Here is a 19,854-nt window from a genome sequence, read left to right as displayed (position 1 = left end):
ATGCGTTATAGCCTGGGTTGTCTTGAACAGAATGAGCCTATCTGCGTCATATTGTGAAGAAAAATTGCTACGGAACATACATTTGAATGCTCCAAAGACACAATTCTATTGCACACCAAAATTATAATCTGTTTGTTTGTAGGGCCTTTTGAAAGCCTCCCAGCTAGCACATTTGGTTCCTTGGAAGTTGTGGGAATACAGGTTTTTGTTTTCCTATTTGTTCTGGGAACAAAGCCATCAGTTTCCTGACTGGTAAAACATATTGTTTTTTAAACATCCTGAGAGCTGAAATGTGAACTTCACCTGTTTCCGGGAACATTTATTTTTAGGTTGCAGGGAGGTTCTGAGAACGTTTTACTATGGTTCCCTGAACGTTTTCCTGGGAAGTTTTATTAATGTCCTGAAAACAGAAATGATAGGTTATTTGAAGATAATTCAATAACATTCTGAGAACATGTTTCAAATAAGACTTTTAATAATACTGCTAGCTTAGTTTGGGTTGACTGTTTTCAACTCTAAGCACAGATAGGACACATGGAAATTAATTTGTTTAGGCATTCATTTTTTTGTTGTGGAATCTTCTGTTCTCTATCCATGGAATTAGTCCACTGTGCCACCAGGATGGAGCTAGCATGCTAAGTCATACAACGCTGTTAATATGAGTCTATTCAAACACACCCATTTCAAAGGAAACAAGCACTCATTAAGATCAGGTGTGGACAATTAGTGGGCGCAGCCAACAAACCTGAGTTCAGTAGTACAAATGTGCTTAACAAGTCATATAATAAGTTGCATGGACTCACTTTGTGTGCAATAATAGTGTTTAACATGATTTTTGAATGACTACCTCATCTCTGTACTCCATACATACAATTATCTGTAAGGCCCCACAGTCAAACAGTGAATTTCAAAGACAGATTCAACCACAAAGACCAGGGAGGTATTCCAATGAATCGCAAAGAAGGGCACCTATTGGTAGATGGGTGAAAAAGCAGACATTGAATCTCCCTTTTAACATGGTGAAGTTATTAAATACACTTTGGGTGGTGTATCAATACACCCAGTCACTACAAAGATACAGGCGTCTTTCCTAACTGAGAGAGGAAGAAAACCGCTCAGGGATTTCACTATTAGGCTAGTGGTGACTTTAATCACTATTAGGCCAGTGGTGACTTTTAAACAGTAACAGAGTTTAATGGCTGTGATAGGAGAAAACTGAGGATGGGTCAACAACATTGTAGTTACTCCACAATATTAATCTAATTGACAGAGTGAAAAGAAGGAAGCCTGTACAGAATCAAAATATGCCAAAACATGCATCCTGTTTTCAAAAAAGAACTAAAGTAATACTGCTAAAAATGTGGCAAAGCAATTCAGTTTTTGTTCTGAATACAAAGTGTTATGTTTGGGGCAAATCCAATACAACACATTACTGAGTACCACTCTACATATTTTCAAGCATAGTGGTGACTGCATTATGTTGTGGGTATGCTTGTAATCGTTAAGGACTGAGGATAAAAAAAAGAAACCAAATTTAGCTATGCGCAGGAAAAATCCTAGAAAAAAACCTGGTCCAGTCCGCTTTCCGCCTGACACTGGGAGATGAATTCACCTTTCAGCAGGAAAGTAGCCTAAAACACAAGGCCAAATCTACACTGGAGTTTATTACCAAGAAGTGCGTGTTCCTGATTGGCCGAGTTACAGCTATGACTTAAATCTGCTCGAAAATCTATGACAAAACTTGAAAATGGTCTAGCAATGATCAACAACAAATTTGACAGAGCTTGAAAAATGCTGAAAAGAATAATAGGTAAATGATGTACAATCCAGGTGTGGAAAGCTCTTAGAGACTTAACCAGAGATACTCACAGCTGTAATCGCTGCCAAAGTTGCTTCTACAAAGTATTGACTCAGGGGTGTGAATACTTATGTAAATGAGATATTTCTGTATTTCATTTTCAATAAATTTGCAATGATTTCTAAAAACATGTTTTCACTTTGTCATTATGGGGTACTGTGTGTAGATGGGTGAAGAAAAAACATAAATGTAATCAATTTTGAATTTAGACTGTAACATAACAAAATGTGGAAAAAGTCAAGTGGTATGAATACACAGGGGTAGAATTGAAGGATTTTGGACACAGTCCATTTCTATCCCTGGACCTTCATGATGCAACACTGCATAAAGCAAGCTTGGTCCTGTTAGTTGTATTGTCTCATCACAGTTGCCTCTGTGTCTGTGTAAGGGAAACTCCCCTGTTATTCCAGTTTTAAATTATAAATCATATGAGAAAGGTTGCTGCAGTTTGATAGGGTTTTCATCCTCCCTATAGGGCCAGGAGTTTTTCCAGGAGTTTAAACCTACGTGACCTGATTAGAAAAAGTCACCATAGCCCATATACAACCATTCTGCAACTGATTCATCACTATGTCATACCCTACACAGAGAGATTGACTTTAAGGTCTGAAAGGCACTTTCCCATCGGCCAAATCAGCAGTATTTTGTGGTTGCCGAAGACTATGGTCACTTACCCGATAGTTGTTTACATACAGAAATGCCATAACTTGTCGTCCCTTAATTAAACTACAGGGAGGAAGCAGAAAAATCTGTTTTCATGGCCTGCTACATCGGACACATAATCCAAACTTTTCAGAGCGTGATTTCAAGATTTCAACGTGCAGTTCACGTCTGACAGGGCGTATATACTAGAGACAGCATCACATGGTGAAACATTAGCTTCCCATTCATTTTCAATGAAAGTAAAGCGGTGAGAAGCACAGTGGCCAGGGACCATTGGGAGATGCAAGCATGGGAGAGGGAGCTGAACAGGGCGGGACTAAAGTTGGGCAAGGCTGATCATCAAGCAAATATTTGGTGATATTGCTTTGCGAGTAACCAATCGAACCTCACCAGATTTTCCAACCCCTACTTGACTGGTTGACAATGGCTGTTGATACCTAGCACTACTTAGCATGCTTGTTAGCACCCACACGAGGGTGAAGCTAGCATGGCTAGGTGAGTTACTGCTATATAGAGTATCTCAGCTGGAGTAACAGGATAAAGTGGCTCGCGCTCTGCTCGCCCTGACTAAAAGTTACACTTCCAGTGTAGCAGGTAAAAAATATGTATTTTGTGAATTTTACAGTTTGGTTGTATTTAGTTTAAAAAATACTCTGCCTAATGGGACAACCACAGAGCAGGTTCAACTTGCCCGGCTGCCATAAATGTCATAAACTGTCCGTCTCACTTAAATAATGGGGATGAACCAGAAATATCTGTTTTAGACTACGCCTACTGGAATTCCTTACAGTGTTGTTGCTTTCAGTAAAAATAATAACTTGGGGTAACTTTAGAGCAGGAGAAAAAAAACACTCTGGGACCAGTGGTGCCACCTCTTTGACCAATCAGATTCACGGAAATCACAGGTCATGTGGGTCGGATGTGGCACACGTGTTGTAGCAGCCTACACCTTAAAAACTTTTGAATCAATGACCACGCCCCACGGAAATCTAATTGGCATAATACAAAAATCTCAATCAAAATCTGTCTGTTCACTCCCGGGTGGCGCAGTGGTCTAGGGCACTGCATCGCAGCGCTAGCTGCGCCACCGGAGTCTCTGGGTTCGCGCCCAGGCTCTGTCGCAGCCGGCCGCGATAGTGAGGTCCGTGGGGTGACGCACAATTGGCCTAGCGTCGTCCGGGTTAGGGAGGGTTTGGCCGGTAGGGATATCCTTGTCTCATCGCGCTCCAGCGACTCCTGTGGCGGGCCGGGCGCAGTGCGCGCTAACCAAGGGGGCCAGGTGCACGGTGTTTCCTCCGACACATTGGTGCGGCTGGCTTCCTGGTTGGAGGCACGCTGTGTTAAGAAGCAGTGCGGCTTGGTTGGGATGTGCTTCGGAGGACGCATGGCTTTCGACCTTCGTCTCTCCCGAGCCCGTACGGGAGTTGTAGCGATGAGACAAGATAGTAATTACTAGCGATTGGATACCACGAAAATTGGGGAGAAAAGGCGGTAAAATTAAAATAAATAAAAATAAAAAATCTGTCTGTTCAAGCTAGTGATATCAGTTTTTTTGCATGGTGTGGTGGAAATTCAACATCAGGGACACCTGATGTCAATATTAAATGAATCACTCTTTATTATGATGTCTGGAGAGGTTCACAAACTCAGTCCAAGCTTGATGAAAACACTGCCATGGGTGTTCCCTTTCAGTCCTTGTATACTGCTACACAAACAAGTCATACAAGCATCATTTACATTATTCATTATTAACATTGGTTCCTGCATGTGACTGAGTGATACCTCAAAAGGCTTCTTCTCTCAAAGCTGAGACCTGGAAACTGAGATACTCCTTTGGTTCCCAGAGCAATGTTCTGGGCGTACTGCCAATTGGTCTGAGGAGGAGGTCCCAGTCAACTTCACGAACCAAGGTAGAGTGAGAGGAGATGCTGTGTACAATTCAAGGCTATCTCTGCAGACAATAAAATAACCACTTATGTGGTTACGATTGTAATATTTTAAGGTAATCATTCAATTATGGCTTAAACTATCAAATGAGGTTCTATCAAAATACTTCTATTAAAGTAAGCTAAATCAACACATAAAACCAGATTGTTTATCCTTTCAAACCCTTCATTCTAGTAAGTCAATCAGTTACACACATTCTCCCTTACACAATTTAATTTATGGAAATACTATCATCATAATAAAGCTCAAATCTACAGGCAAGGTTATACTTCTATCAACAGGAGTGAATCTATTAAACAACACACACACATACACAAGGGATCCGTAGACTCAGAGGTAAATGCATCTGTCAATGTTTAATCATTGTTTCCATAGCTCTTACCACAATCAGGTTGCATTGACATGTGTTCTGTATTAGCTGTCCCTGGGACATCAAATAGTCAAAAAATAAAACCTGTTGTTTAACAAATCCACTGGGGCCTTCAAAAAGTTGGTGCTGACTTATCATCTTAATATTTGGTACTTAAACATTTACTTGGATCTACTTCAATTTGGATCTACTTCAACTTGGATCTACTTCAATTTGGATCTACTTCAGTTATTCAAACTATCGAAATTAGTAAAAATAATTGGAAAGGGTCAAAAACATATCTTATTAAATGATTCATACCTCTGCCCCAAATGCTTCCACTGTGTCCCTTACACCCTGAGTTCCGTGAGTACCACTCACTTTCATTGGAGGCTTATCTACTGGTCCACAGGAGGCTTATCTTTAACCCAAAACACCAGATGGCAGCCTTTCATTTAATATCAGTCCCAAGGCTCAATCCCTCTGTTCATCATGTGGCCTTGTATTGAAACCTTAGACCCTTCAAATTACTAAGATATTGCAATATTAGAGTGCTACCTGAAAGCCACTAATAACACACACGGTCAACACTCATGAAATTGGACATCAACTGATAGACCACTGATAGACCCCCCCCCCCCCCCCCCCCCAAAAAAAAAGATATATACATTCGGGATGTCTCTCGGGCTTCCGTCGTGGCCGCGAACCCCGGTGTTGTCGTTGTTGTTCCCTCGCTGCCTCCGCCTGCTTCCATGGAAGGCTTCTGTCTCCTGCCATAATCTCGTCTCACGTCCAGGATGTCCTCCACTCCTGGCTTTCCTCCTGGGCACGCTGCTTGGTCCGTTGTTGTTGGGATCTTCTGTAGCGATCGTTATAAGGAGAGGACCAAGATGCAGCGTGGTATGTTTCCATCCTTTTTATTTGGAAGAGAAACTCAAAGGAAAAAACTATAAAGCGAAAAAAACTAAATGTGAAGCTCAAAGTAGTGCTCTCAGTCAACTATACCTAGACAAGATCCCACAAAGCACAATGAGGAAATGGCTGCCTAAATATGATCCACAATCAGAGACAACGATAAACAGCTACCTCTGATTGGGAACCATACCAGGCCAACATAGATCATTAATCACTGAGATAACCCACCCTAGTCACTTTCACGCCCCAACCAACATAGAGAATAAACAGCTCTCTATGGTCAGGGCGTGACAATTTACTTACTGAAATTCAGTAGACGTGTCCCTCAGAGGTTTGCCGGATCAGGTATCTTCCCCTGGGCACCTCACAGTAAAAGTCTGGTCTGGGCGGGTCCAGGTCGTCTTTGGTCAGACAGGAATTTCCCTCACACTTTCACACAGAATGCGCCACCAGTGTTCCCTCACAGACCTTCACTGACGCCAAGATTGTGGAGGAAATTGAAGGGACACCTGAAGTCAATTTTAAATGAATCACTCTTTATTATCACAGCCGGAGAGGTTCACAAACTCAATCCAAGCTTGATGAAAACTAAGGCATTCCCTTTCAGTCCTTATATAATGCTACACAAACATGTCATATAAGCATGATTGACATTATTCATTATCTCTTATTAACATTGGTTCCTGCATGTGACTGACTGATACCTCACGATGATTCTTCTCTCAAAGCTCGGACCTTGAAACCAAGATGCTCCTTTTAGTTCCCGCATGCTTATAGGGAAGGGCACTCGACATGTACGGCACTGAAACAAATTAATGATGATTGGCTGAAATAAATGGATAATAAGAAGATTGTGGGAGCTGTTTTGGTTGACCAGTGCAGCTTATTACATTATCAATCAGTCTGGTGTTATAAAAAACATATGTGTTATGTCTTTGCATTATCTGCCATTTCGTGGATTGAGAGTTACCTATCTAATAGAACACAGGCTGTTCTTTAATGGATGCCTCTCTAACATAAACCAGGTAGAACTAAACCTCATCTAAAACCCTCAACCTCATCTAAAACCCTAAACCTCATCTAAAACCCTCAACCTCATCTAAAACCCTAAACCTCATCTAAAACCCTGAACCTCATCTAAAACCCTAAACCTCATCTAAAACCCTGAACCTGATCTAAAACCATAAACCTTATCTAAAACACTAAACCTCATCTAAAACCCTGAACCTCATCTAAAATCCTAAACCTCATCTAAAACCCTAAACCTCATCTAAAACCTGAACCTGAACCTGATCTAAAACCCTGAACCTCATCTAAAACCCTAAACCTCATCTAAAACCCTAAACCTCATCTAAAACCCTGAACCTCATCTAAAACCCTAAACCTCATCTAAAACCCTAAACCTCATCTAAATCTTGTCATGAATATTGTGGCAATTGAGCAAGTTGAGGAGTCTAAACTGCTTGGTGTAACCATAGATTGGAATCTGAAATGGTCAAAACATATTGATGCAACAGTAGCTATATGGGGAGAGGTCTGACCTTGATAAAGGGGTGCTCTGCTTTCTTGATATCACATCAACAAAACAAGTCCTACAGGCCCTAGTTTTATCACACCTGGACTACTGCCCAGTGATATGCTCAAGTTTACAAAGAAGGACATAGGCAAATTACAGTTGGCCCAGAACAGAGCAGTGTGGCTGGCCCTTAAATGTACACAGAGGGCTAATATCAATAACGTGCTTGTCAATCTCTCCTGGCTCAAAGTAGAGGAGAGATTGACTGCATCACAACTTGTGTTTGTGAGAGGTATTGACGTGCTGTGAGGACACACATGCACACACACACACTCTCTCTCTCTCACACACACACACACTAAGATTGTAGTAATGTACATTTTATATTGTAAATGTGTAATATTAGAGTAATAACGTAGTCATTTATTGTATGATGTATTGGTTTATTTATGATGTAGGGTGTTGTTTTGTTGTGATGTAATTGTTTTGTTCCTGTTTGGACCCCAGGAAGAGGAGCTGCTAAATACTCTAAATACTTTTGCCGAGCGTGAGACACTCCTATTCATTTCAAGTCAAATCAAATGTTATTCGTCACATGAGCTGAATACAACGGGGATCAATTTTACCGTGAAATGCTTGCTTACGAGCCCTTCCCAACAAAACAGAGTAAAACTATTTTAATGAAAATAGTAACACAAAAGGAATAAAATACACAAGAATGGAGCTATATACAGGGGTACTAGTACCAGATCAATGTGCAGAGGTACGAGGTATTTATGTACATACATGAAGACAGGGTAATGTGACTAGGCATCAGGATAGATAATAATAATAGTCAAATAAAGAGCAGAGTAGCAGCAGCATATGATGAGTGTAAAAGTGTGTGTATTTACTGTAGAGTCGTGTGGGTGTGCATATAGTAATTGTAAGATAGGGTCAATGCATGTAGTCCGAGTCACCAATTAATTTACTATTTAGTAGTCTTATGCCTATGAAGCAGTTTTATGACTTGGGGGTAGAAGCTGTTGGTCCAAGAGCTGATGCAGGGACTTTAAGGCTTACAGGGTTAGAGTTGACCCAAGTGTTTTTTTCTACAGAAAACCACACAATTGTAAGGAATTCCAGTAGGCATAGCCTAAAACTGATCTTTCTGGTTTATACTCTTTTTTAAAGTGAAAGATGGACAATTTATGGCATTTATGGCAGCTAGGCAAGTTTAGTCTGCTCTGTTGTTGTCCCATTAGGCAGGGAATTTTTAACAGAAAACAACCAAACTGCAAAGAATTCCAGTAGGGGCGTCACAAAATACGTTTTATTTTAAAGCCTGCTACACTGGAAGTGTAACTTTTAGTCAGGGCAAGCAGAGCTGAGACACATTTATCCTATTACTTCGGCCGAGATACACTATTTAGCGATAACTAACCAGCCTAACCACACCAGCTTCGCCCTCATGTGGGTGATAACAAACTAGCAAGCATGCTAGGTAGTGCTACACATTGTGAGAAAAATATATTTTTCATCTTCTTTCCTGTTGTTTAATTAAGAGACCGACAGGTTCTGGCATTTCTGTGTGTAAACAACAACTTTCAGGCAAGTTACCAAAATCAACAGTTAACCAAGAAAGACTGCAGGCTTGGCCGATGGGAAAGTCCCTTTCAGACCTTATCAATCTCTGTGTAGGGTATGACCATGATTAATCAGTTGCAAAACGGTTTTATATGGGCCATAATGAGAACAGAGTCTGTCTAATCAGGTCACCTATGAAATGTATTAAAAAAACTAGATAAGGACATTTACTGAAGTAAATGTGGTGTGCTTGTTAGTCTAGAAGTATTTATTGTGAAGTAGTAGTATTGGTAGTGATGGCAGTAGTAATGGTAGTAATATCATTTTTTTTATAGGCAACGTGTTCTTTATAGTGAGCTATTTTGGGGTGCTTCAAACTTAAACAAGGTTGCATGGGTTTTCTCTTAAAACCTTTTGTCAATAGGGGGTGCTATTTGCACTTTGTAAAAAATTCGTTCCCAAATTAAACTGCCTCGTACTCAATTCTTGCTCGTACAATATGCATATTATTATTACTATTGGATAGAAAACACTCTCTAGTTTCTAAAACCGTTTGAATTTTTTCTCTGAGTGAAACAGAACTCATTCTGCAGCACACTTCCTGTCAAGAAGTGAGATTTCTGAAATCGAGGTCTCTGTTCCAGGGTCGGTTTATAAATTCCCTTGTAAGCTATGGGGCTACATGCACTGCATACGCCTTCCCCTAGATGTCAGTAAGCGGTGAGACTTTGAATGGAGTGGATAGCACCATCTGGGGGAGTATAAAGCCTCTTGGAACGGAAGGACCAACCTTTTCGACGCGGGGCCTGACGCAGGAGGGACACCAGCATGGCGTCCTGAAAAGCTTTCGGTTTAGCAGTTCTATATCTCCGGCTCTGATTTAATTTGTTTTTTGTCTTAAAAACTTCATAAGGTAGTTAATTTAAACCGAATAATAGCAGTTTATATCAGTTTATTGCGATTTTCTGGAGTTTCTTTGTCAGGCGTTATCGCGAGTTGGGCACCTCTCCGGTACATCGCTGGCGTTAGCAGCTAATTCTACAGGAGTAGAGGACATCTTTCAACCAAAAGACGATTGTTCTGGACAAAGGACCACTTGCCCAAGATTCTGATGGAAGCTCATCAAAAAGTAAGAGATATTTATGATGTTAATTCGTATTTCTGTGGAAAAATGTTAAATTATTAGTCCGCCATTAATTTCGGCATGGTCTCGCTGTAACGCACGCTGTATGTCGAGTAACGTTAATTTTAAAAATCTAACACAGCGGTTGCATTAAGAACTAATGTATCTTTCATTTGCTGTCCAACCTGTATTTTTTAGTCAAGTTTACGATTAGTTATCGATTAGATTAGGTGCCTCTCCAAGATGGCGCCGGACAGATTGCTTCAAGTTTGGCTACAATTCACATTGTATAACCACGATTTGTGCCGTTAAATATGCACATTTTCGAACAAATCCTATATGCATTGTGTAATATGATGTTACAGGACTGTCATCTGATGAAGTATATGAAGGTTAGGCAAAAATTATATATCTTTTGCTGGTTTGTTAGGATCGCTAACCTTTGCTGCTGGTAAACGGCTTGTGTTTCTGGCTATTGTGGTAAGCTAATATAATGCTATATTGTGTTTTCGCTGTAAAACACTTTAAAAATCTGAAATATTGGCTGGATTCACAAGATGTTGGTCTTTCATTTGCTGTATGCTGTGTATTTTTCAGAAATGTTTTATGATGAGTATTTAGGTATTTGACGTTGGTCTCTGTAATTATTCTGGCTGCTTCGGCACTATTTCAGATTGCAGCTGCAATGTAGAACTGTGATTTATACCTGAAATATGCACATTTTTCGAACAAAACATATGCTATACAATAAATATGTTATCAGACTGTCATCTGATGAAGTTGTTTCTTGGTTAGTGGCTATTTATATCTTTATTTGGTCGAAATTGTGATAGCTACCTATGCAGGAAAAAAATGGTGGGAAAAAAAAGTTGTGTCTTTTGCTATCGTGGTTAGCTAATAGATTTACATATTGTGTCTTCCCTGTAAAACATTTAAAAAATCAGAAATGATGGCTGGATTCACAAGATGTGTATCTTTCATCTGGTGTCTTGGACTTGTGATTTAATGATATTTAGATGCTAGTATTTACTTGTGACGCTATGCTAGGCTATGCTAGTCAGCTTTTTTACTGATGGGGGTGCTCCCGGATCCGGGATTGTGTGCAACTAGAAGTTAATGCAACTCTGTGCAGTCAACGGCAATATCTGTTTCAGCTATAATTCCAGGAGCCGCTTGTGGATTTGACAGCTCTAACACAGTTCCACCTCAGACACCGCCAAAACAACTGCTATGTGGATGTTGGCTGAAGAGGATCTGATTGAACAGAGCCCTAAGTCTCTAAGAGCTTTGCACACCTGGTTTGGGCAATATTTGCCCAATATTCTTTTCAGAAATCTTCAAGCTCTGTCAAAGTGTTGGGGATCATGGCTCAATAGCAATTTTCAAGGACATTTCAGTCAAAACTAACGTGACCAGCCAGGAACTTTGTAGATTATTGTATTTCTGAAAGGTGCATTCCTCTCCCAGTGTCTGGTGTAAGCAGACTGAAGCAGGTTTTCCTTTAGGATTTTGCCTGTGCTTAGCTCCATCCTGTATCTTTTTATCCTGAAAAACTCCCCAGTCTTTGCCAAGGTCAAGGATACACATACCATGATGCAGCCACCCCATGCTTGAAAATAAGGAGGCAGTTACTCAGTGATATGTTGTTGGATTTGTCCCAAACATAATGTATTGCATTTAAACCAAAAAGTCTATTAATTCAAGATGTTTTTTGCAGTATTACTTTAGTGCCTTGTTGCATACAAGATGCATGTTTTGGAATAATTTTATTTTCACTGTCATTTAGGTCATTATTGTAGAGTCACTACGATGTTGATCCATCCTCAGTTTTCTCCCATCACAGCCATTGAAGTCCGTAGCCATTTTAAAATCCCCAAATGGACTCGTGGTGACACCCCTGAGTAGTTTCCTTCCTGTCCTGCAGCTCAGTTCAGGCAGACGACTATCTTTTATGTCTGGGTAGTGTTATACATAATCCACAGCATAATTGTTAACTTTGTTTCCCATCTACCAATCACTGCCCTTCTTTATAAGCCTTTCAAAAAGCTCCCTGGTCTTTGAGGAACCTTGCAGATGTATAAGGAACAGAGGAAGGGTAGTCACTCAAAAGTCATGTAAACTACTATTTCAGTACATGTCATTTATGTGATTTATTAAGCCAAATGCTTTTCCTTAACCTAATTTAGGCTTGCCTAAAAGGCGGTTAATACTGTACAACTATTTTTTGTTAATTTGTATGCATTTTTTGGGGATCCCAATATTTAAAAAATCTATTTCAATCCCGCTAACAAAATGTGAGAAAAGTCCAAGGGGTGGTGAATACCCACTGTTAACATTACACTGAACAGGTTGATGTTTGTCATGAGTCTTGTCCTGGAGGCAGACCTGGGCCATTTCCCCTGAGGCCAGCTGCACAGTCGAAGTTATAACAATTCATTAAGGAACATGTGCTTTTTTGTCTTAATTTAAGGTTAGCAGTATGGTGAAAGTGAAGTTTAAAATCTGATTTTATACCTGTGTCCATCTGCAATGTGGACTCCAGTACAAGATTGACGAGAAACGCTAACCTGCACTGTGAACCAAATCAACCAGGTTTACCATCTACTTTGTAGAGAAATTTAATATTTTTGTCCGTAGTGAGATAAGCAGATAAGCCATTCAATTGAATAAAGCAGTTATAGTGAATTCAACCCAGTGAGGCACTTTTACCACTCCTGTGCTAATAAAATAATAATCCAACTGGCTAAATATGGCAATTGTATAACAACCAGTTTGCAAGACATCGTCAGTTTCCTAATTCGATTAGCACAGGAACATAGCATTGTGCATAAGAATGAACAGAATACATTTCAATGTTTGGGCTCTTGGAGGGTTGGAACCCCCCCTGCTGCCTATGCATCTCAATACTCTACACTGGGTATGGTAGTAGGTGCCAGGCGCACCGGTTTGTGTCAAGAACTGCAACACTCCTGGGTTTTTAATGCTCAACAGTTTCCCGTGTGCATCAAGAATGGTCCACCTCCCAAAAGACACCCAGTCAACTTGACACAACTGTGGGAAGCATTGGAGTCAACATGGGCCAGCATCCCTGTGGAACGCTTTTGACACCTAGTAGAGTCCAAGCCCACATGAATTGAGGCTGTTCTGAGGGGGGAAAAAGGGGGGTGCAAATCAAATTTAGGCAGGTGTTCCTAATGTTTGGTATACTCAGTATATATATATCTATGGTGTCAATTGTTGCAGGTGTGACCGTTTCGGTTTGGACAATTTTGAGTTAACATATAGCTGGCTATCTTTCATTTGGACAGATGTACAGTACCAGTCAAGTTTGGACACACCTACTAATTCCAGGGTTTTTCTTTATTTTTACTATTTTCTACATTGTAGAATAGTGAAGACATCAAAACTATGAAATAGCACATATGGAATCATGTAGTAACCAAAAAAAGCATTAAACAAATATATTTGAGATCCTTCGAAGTAGCCACCCTTTGCCTTGATGACAGCTTTGCACACTCTTGGCATTCTCTCAACCAGCTTCATGAGGTAGTCACCTGGAATGTATTTCAATTAACAGGTGTGCCTAAAAAGTTAATGTGGAATTTCTTTCCATCTTAATGCGTTTGAGCCAATCAGTTGTGACAAGGTAGGCGTGGTATACAGAAGATATCTATTTGGTAAAAGACCAAGTCCATATTATTGCAAGGACAGCTCAAATAAGAGAAACGATAGTCCATTACTTTTAGACATGGTCAGTCAATCCAGAACAGTATTTTTATTTCACCAATATAGTCTAAACCAGTTTACTATTAAAAACTTTCCAAACCTTAAATATACAATTGAGTATTTGCATATTACCAATTGGTGCTGAAAAGTTGACGTATATGCATGTATTGGGACAAGTGGCACAGCGGTCTAAAGGCACTGCATCTGTGCTAGAGAAGTCACTACAGACACTAGTTTGATTCCAGGCTGATTCACAACTGGCCGTGATTGGGTGGTGCACAATTGGCCCAGCATTGTCCGGGTTAGGCCATCATTGTAATTAAGAATGTGTTCTTAACTGGCTCACCTAGTTAAATACATTACAAAGCTTTCAAAAACATTCTGAACGGTTATCCATGTAGTCTACCCACTCGGCACAGATGTCAGTTCAACGTCTAAATATCAAATAAAGGATTTAGGTAAAAGATTTAACTTCATAAATCCAAAATTAGTTTCACTTTGAAGCTAAAAGTTTTCAAAGACATTGCCCAGTGGGTAGTGAGTCTGAGAAAATATTGAACAATTTAAAGAGACGATTTAAGATAAATGTTCTGAAAACTCAGACAATCTTTTGGTCAGCAAGTGTGAGTGTTCTCAGCAATTTCATTAAAATGCATTCAACGTGCAGAAGGGGACCACACCTGCATTTCTTTGTCATGGAAGACTATGTATATAACATTCATTCTACAATATTGTGCCTAGCTGAACATGCCCCAGGCTTTAGGATGGTATTTCAGGAAAAATGTTCTAGTCAGAAACAACAGAGAGATCACTTTTGATTTTCAATAACACCTTTGGTTCCAGTTTAAAAACAGATGAATGGCACAAGAAATGAATACTTAGAGCACTATATTTGAGGAGTAGTTTATTTCTATTGCACAAGAAGTGACCAGCTTTTAAATTGCAGGCATATTTAGCCACTGAGCAGTGAGTGGAAGGCCTGTAGAGTTTAGGAGTCTTCAATATCCAGGAACTACTTATTGGATGGAGCCATCCTGTACCAGGCACAGGACCAATCACGCCCCTTGAGACAGGCAGAGTACTTGGCCTGGGGTCCGCTTTGGCCATCGGCCAACAACAAGTCTGTCCAAAGGCACTCATCTGGGGCGCTGACGGGACAGGGGAGGGAAGAGCAGCGGATGATCTGTAGATCAGAGCAGGGAGAGAGAAAGATCCAGATCACTGACTGATCATTACCCCAATAATCTAGCTCTTGTGTTTAGCCAATGTGACAAGGTAAACATTTAACAAAAGTGGTGTAAAGTAATTTGACTATAATTCCTGTCACACACACCGTGCAATCGCAGCCGCTTTGGTAGCGTTGAGTCAAGCTCTTCTTTTGTGTGCCATTCAAGTCCTCCCAGTATTGAATAAAGTCACACATGACTAAATGCATACTGCCATCAGTACTCATCCTGCCTGGAGACAGAGAGAAGACAGTGAGTCAACAACCTGTGGGGTAGAAGTTAACCCCAGATGCTGATCTTAGATCCATTTCCTCTTTTTCCCCCCACAAATGGTTAAGAATAGGAATGGGGAGGGGGAAACAGATCCTAGATCTGTCCCTGGGGGTAACTTTACCCTGGAGCAGGAAGACATACCGATGCAGCCTGGAACACTAGAATTTATCATAAATAAGCGATGCATTAGTTGTAAACATTTATAAGCATTAACATTTAAATTCATAACATTATAAAGTGTAACTTGAAGAGGCGGGGCGGCAGGGTAGCCTGCCGCCCCGGGCTAGTAACCGAAAGGTTGCAAGTTCAAATCCCCGAGCTGACAAGCTCTGTCGTTCTGCCCCTGAACAAGGCAGTTAACCCACTGTTCCTAGGCCGTCATTGAAAATAAGAGTTTGTTCTTAACTGACTTGCCTAGTTAAATAAAAAAAAGGTTAAAAATGTAAGTCGCTCTGGATAACAGCGTCTGCTAAATGACTTAAATGTAATGTAAATGTAAGAGCCAGGCTGTATCACATCCGGACGTGATTGGGAGTCCCATAGGGCGGCGCACAGTTGGCCCAGCGTCGTCAGGGTTTGGCCGTCATTGCAAACAAGAATTTGTTTAACTGACTTACCAAGTTAAATAAAGGTTTTTAAAAAAGGATTTATTCTAAAGCACTTGATTTCTTGTACAAGATGAAGTCAATAGTTTAGAATAGGCCATGATGCTGCAAGCACAGGTTGAGCAGTGTAACCGGCGCTAGCAATGAACTTGGGTAACGTAGTGAGAACCGCACCCGTGAAGAGATACTCCTTGTTGATTTCCAGGGTCACACCGCACGAGGCTGAAGAGGATGAAGTGAAGACGGCGTGGATAACCCGGTCAGGACCTTTGAACATCTAGCCAATCACAAGGAGAGAACAAAGGATCTGTCAAACATCTACATATACAGTTTTGAACCTAACCGACTGCAGCTCTCAGGCACTGTCAGTCGTTCCTAATTCCTTCCCTATTCCCTCAGCCTGATGTTTGCAGATCAAAAAATATTGCTTAATCTAACCTTCATTTTTAATCAGGGTGTAATTTTTTTTTTTACAGACCCCCGAATTTCAGAAACACACACAAAATGTAAGCAGAACAGTCAAAATCAATTCTGAGTCGCCCTAAAGGCAAATAAACGTCACATTTAGAACATTTTGAATATCATTCGGCAAAAATATTTCAGGCAGATTCATCCAACTCAGTAGCGACAAATGGAATATCCAGAGTTAAACATCCCTGATCTGAGACAGGCTGTAACTATAATGTCTAAAGGTGGGTAATAATGTTAGGTACAGTGAGAGTTTTAGTAAAAGGGATTTATAAATAAAAATCTGGCAATTTATCCACCAACGTGACAAAGAGCCAGCCAACTTCCTGGTAGAGAATACAGTGATGAGTACCAAACCCCCATCACCAGTAATAATGTGCATTATGATGAACTGCATTTAAAAGCTTTGATGAAATGGCAGCCATAGATGATGTCACCATAGTCTAGGACTGGTAGGAACGTCAACTGAATAATGTGCTTTCCAGCAAGAGGCATGAGCCATTTCTACAGAAGCTCCTTTTCATATGGTGGAAGCTCCACAACTACACCGTTTATGCCAACCCAGATCTGCAAACACTGAAGGGATGGAGCCCAGGGGAAAGGAGAGAACTGGGACCAGCTGTCAGACTGGGGTTCAGGGGGCTTCAATGTTCAGTGCAGGAAGGAACAACCACTTAATAAAAAGGCTGATCATACCTTGATCTGTTGGATGTCATACTTGGTGTTACCAGACACAACTTCCACTCCAACCACCTTTGCCCTGATCACTGGAAGAGAGAAACGTGGTTTAACTGACAAACGATTTTCCTTTTAATGGTCAGTTAGACACTGACAATTTAAGGGTGTTATGAGATCTAAGAGAACGTAGAAAGCGACACAGACCCAAGATATTACAGTCTTAAAAATGTTTGCGCATAAGTTCACACTGTTTGGCCTAAACAGACGAGTCCATTTTCCCTCCAGATCCTAGATTTCTAGCTCTGGTCGTCTGCTTTTAATTCAACACGCCTGGTTTAACCATGGTGCCCTGCCTTTAATTCAACACGCCTGGTTTAACCATGCTGCCCTGCCTTTAATTCAACACGCCTGGTTTAACCATGCTGCCCTGTCTTTAATTCAACACGCCTGGTTTAACCATGCTGCCCTGTCTTTAATTCAACACGCCTGGTTTAACCATGCTGCCCTGTCTTTAATTCAACACGCCTGGTTTAACCATGCTGCCCTGTCTTTAATTCAACACGCCTGGTTTAACCATGCTGCCCTGTCTTTAATTCAACACGCCTGGTTTAACCATGCTGCCCTGTCTTTAATTCAACACGCCTGGTTTAACTATGCTGCCCTGTCTTTAATTCAACACGCCTGGTTTAACTATGCTGCCCTGTCTTTAATTCAACACGCCTGGTTTAACTATGCTGCCCTGTCTGGTCTACAGATGTTCAGGTGCCAACCAGGTGCTGGTAGGAAGACTGAGGCACATGAGCGTCCCATCAGCTGTAATCAGAGGGGAATATTCCTGGCCTGCTTAGGCACCATCACACAGACCTTATGACACATGCTCCTCCTCTGCCCACCTGTCTGGGTAGAAGGTGCTGACAGCAACAACCTCTTCACTTCAGTCTGATTCAGAAGATATTCAAGCGATTCATCCTTGCCAAACAGATGAACTACTCCTGTAATGTTAAGTTCCCTCTATTCCACAGCTGTCTATCATCATCATTAGGACCAGTACACCACATAGATGTACTTGTTGCTTCATCACTGGAATTACAGTTTGTTTTGCAGCCATCCTGAACTAATGAAACTACAGTAGAAAAGGTTTTTACTAAGAGCTGTACCAACTATGGGACATTACACTCCAAAATCCACATGTGGCAGATGTTTCAGACCTCAAGATGGAGCCACAGCCCACGGTTGTGCAGAATATATGTGTTTCCTTAATTCAAGTACAATTCAGGTTGAGAACATTCCTTTTAAGGAGCACATAAGAAATTAACTGTGAAAGAAATTAACTGACCAATAATAGTAATATACAATTGCCAAATCTTAATTTAATCATCCCGTTGCAGGAACTGCAAACTTGTAGTGTATTCAAGGTTTAAAAAGCCAACTAAGTAATTCATTTCCACTTAAATGCCAGACTTGATTTGCCCCAATGAAGAATATATCAAACCCTACAACAACAAAAATCCATTCATTATACGCCGCATAACAATACACATTGCTCCAGGATTATTTTCCTGATGTGTGAAACTGGCTCAAATTAAGATATGGCATCTGTAGCCTACCACTATTTTATATAAATAAAATAGTATACACTACAAAGTCTACACTACAACTGAGTGCCTTGGGTTAAATGTAGGAAGATAACATATTAACTTAATTTTGGTCTATATACATACACTGTAGGCATTATGTGTAGGCCTAGAGGCAAATAACACTTGGTGTAGCAGAGGTCTCAGCCAGGGCTCTCCAACCCTGTTCCTGGAGAGCTACCCTCCTGCAGGTTTTCAATCCAAACCCAGTTGTAACGAACCTGATTCAGTTCATCAACCAGCTAATTATTAGAATCAGGTGTGCAGATTAGGGTTGGCTCAAAAACCTACAGGATGGCAGCTCTCCGGGAACAGGGTTGGAGCCCTGGCTGTAGCCCATCTTACTGTTGCCTACTTATGTAAATACAATGATCATGTTTATGTCATGGTTATTAATATTAGAACGACCACAGGATTCTTCAAATGTTTGCATGTTGCGCATTGATACAGTATAGCAGCCCAGTGGTTGCCAACTCCAGCCTTCGAGTACACACACAACAGCACATATTTTGTTGTGTCCCCGGACAAAAACACCTGATTCAACTCATTGAGGGCCTGATGATTAGTTGAATCAGGTGCTCTTGTCCAGGGTTACAATAAAAATGTGTACCGTTGGAGTAACTCGAGGACCGGAGTTGAGAACCTGAGAAGTCAGAAATATTGCCAAAGTTGCCTTACCGACGTCTGCGCTGCAAAAAGCCTGTTGAAGATGCACAGGAGCGCATTTGCAAGCTTCTGCAATGTCTTCGATCCGCCAAAGGAACAAAACGACCAGAGTGATGAAACAACTGCTTACAGACCAAGTCATTTTGGAAAATATATCTATAGCGTAAGATAAAATGTTTACTCCAGAAGCTAAAGAACAGTTGTATTGTAAACTACACTAGAACATTCAAAGATGTTCCCAGACAGACAAACACCTAGAAATCTGTTCTCCCTTCGCTGTAAATCAGCCCGTTTTATTGCCGGCTGTGAGCTCCTCCCACAGTCAGAACCAAGCCAGTGGTAGGCTGAGCGTTCTATTAATCCAGAACCATAGCAACTGCATTGGGAAATAATACACTGTTTAACAGGACATCCACAGAGCAGGCTCAACTTGCCCGGTTGCCATAAATTCCATAAATTGTCTGTCTTTCGCCTAAACAATGGTGATGAACCAGAAATATCCGTTTTAGGATATGCTCTATTTGAATTCCTTTTTTTAAACACCTGGGGCAAATTTAAAGCAGGCTCAACTTGCCCGACTGCTCAGGTCAGTTCACTTTCCCTAGGCCCCTCAAACTCAACTCTGGACCTCGACGTGAATC

The 19,854-nt window shown here is 40.9% G+C and overlaps 1 protein-coding gene across 1 annotated transcript; it reads right to left on the bottom strand.

Annotated features, from left to right (window-relative positions):
• Window positions 1-14,675: 14,675 nt before the first annotated feature.
• On the bottom strand, window positions 14,676-19,456 carry LOC120041577 (metalloproteinase inhibitor 2-like). The gene is made up of 5 exons (XM_038986451.1): window positions 19,226-19,456; window positions 16,932-17,002; window positions 15,942-16,044; window positions 14,997-15,121; window positions 14,676-14,846 (listed from the first exon to the last, which is right to left on the bottom strand). The coding sequence occupies exons 1-5, from the start codon at window positions 19,353-19,355 to the stop codon at window positions 14,676-14,678; spliced, it is 600 nt and encodes a 199-aa protein (XP_038842379.1). The 5' UTR covers window positions 19,356-19,456.
• Between the last annotated feature and the right edge of the window lie 398 nt (window positions 19,457-19,854).

Source organism: Salvelinus namaycush, chromosome 3, assembly GCF_016432855.1.
Source record: "Salvelinus namaycush isolate Seneca chromosome 3, SaNama_1.0, whole genome shotgun sequence".
In the NCBI taxonomy this organism is placed as follows: Eukaryota; Metazoa; Chordata; class Actinopteri; order Salmoniformes; family Salmonidae; genus Salvelinus; species Salvelinus namaycush.
The sequence above is the reverse complement of the archived record's forward strand: the minus strand, read 5'-3'. Positions and strand labels throughout refer to the sequence as shown.

Bases quoted from the DNA above. Each gene is read 5' to 3' on its own strand.
- LOC120041577 (XM_038986451.1), bottom strand. From the start codon at position 19,355: ATGACTTGGTCTGTAAGCAGTTGTTTCATCACTCTGGTCGTTTTGTTC. The intron at 15,122-15,941 runs GTGCGGTTCTCA...CTCTGTCTCCAG, and splicing joins CAAGGAGTATCTCTTCACGG to GCAGGATGAGTACTGATGGC. The intron at 14,847-14,996 runs GTGTGTGTGACA...TCTGATCTACAG, and splicing joins AAAGCGGCTGCGATTGCACG to ATCATCCGCTGCTCTTCCCT.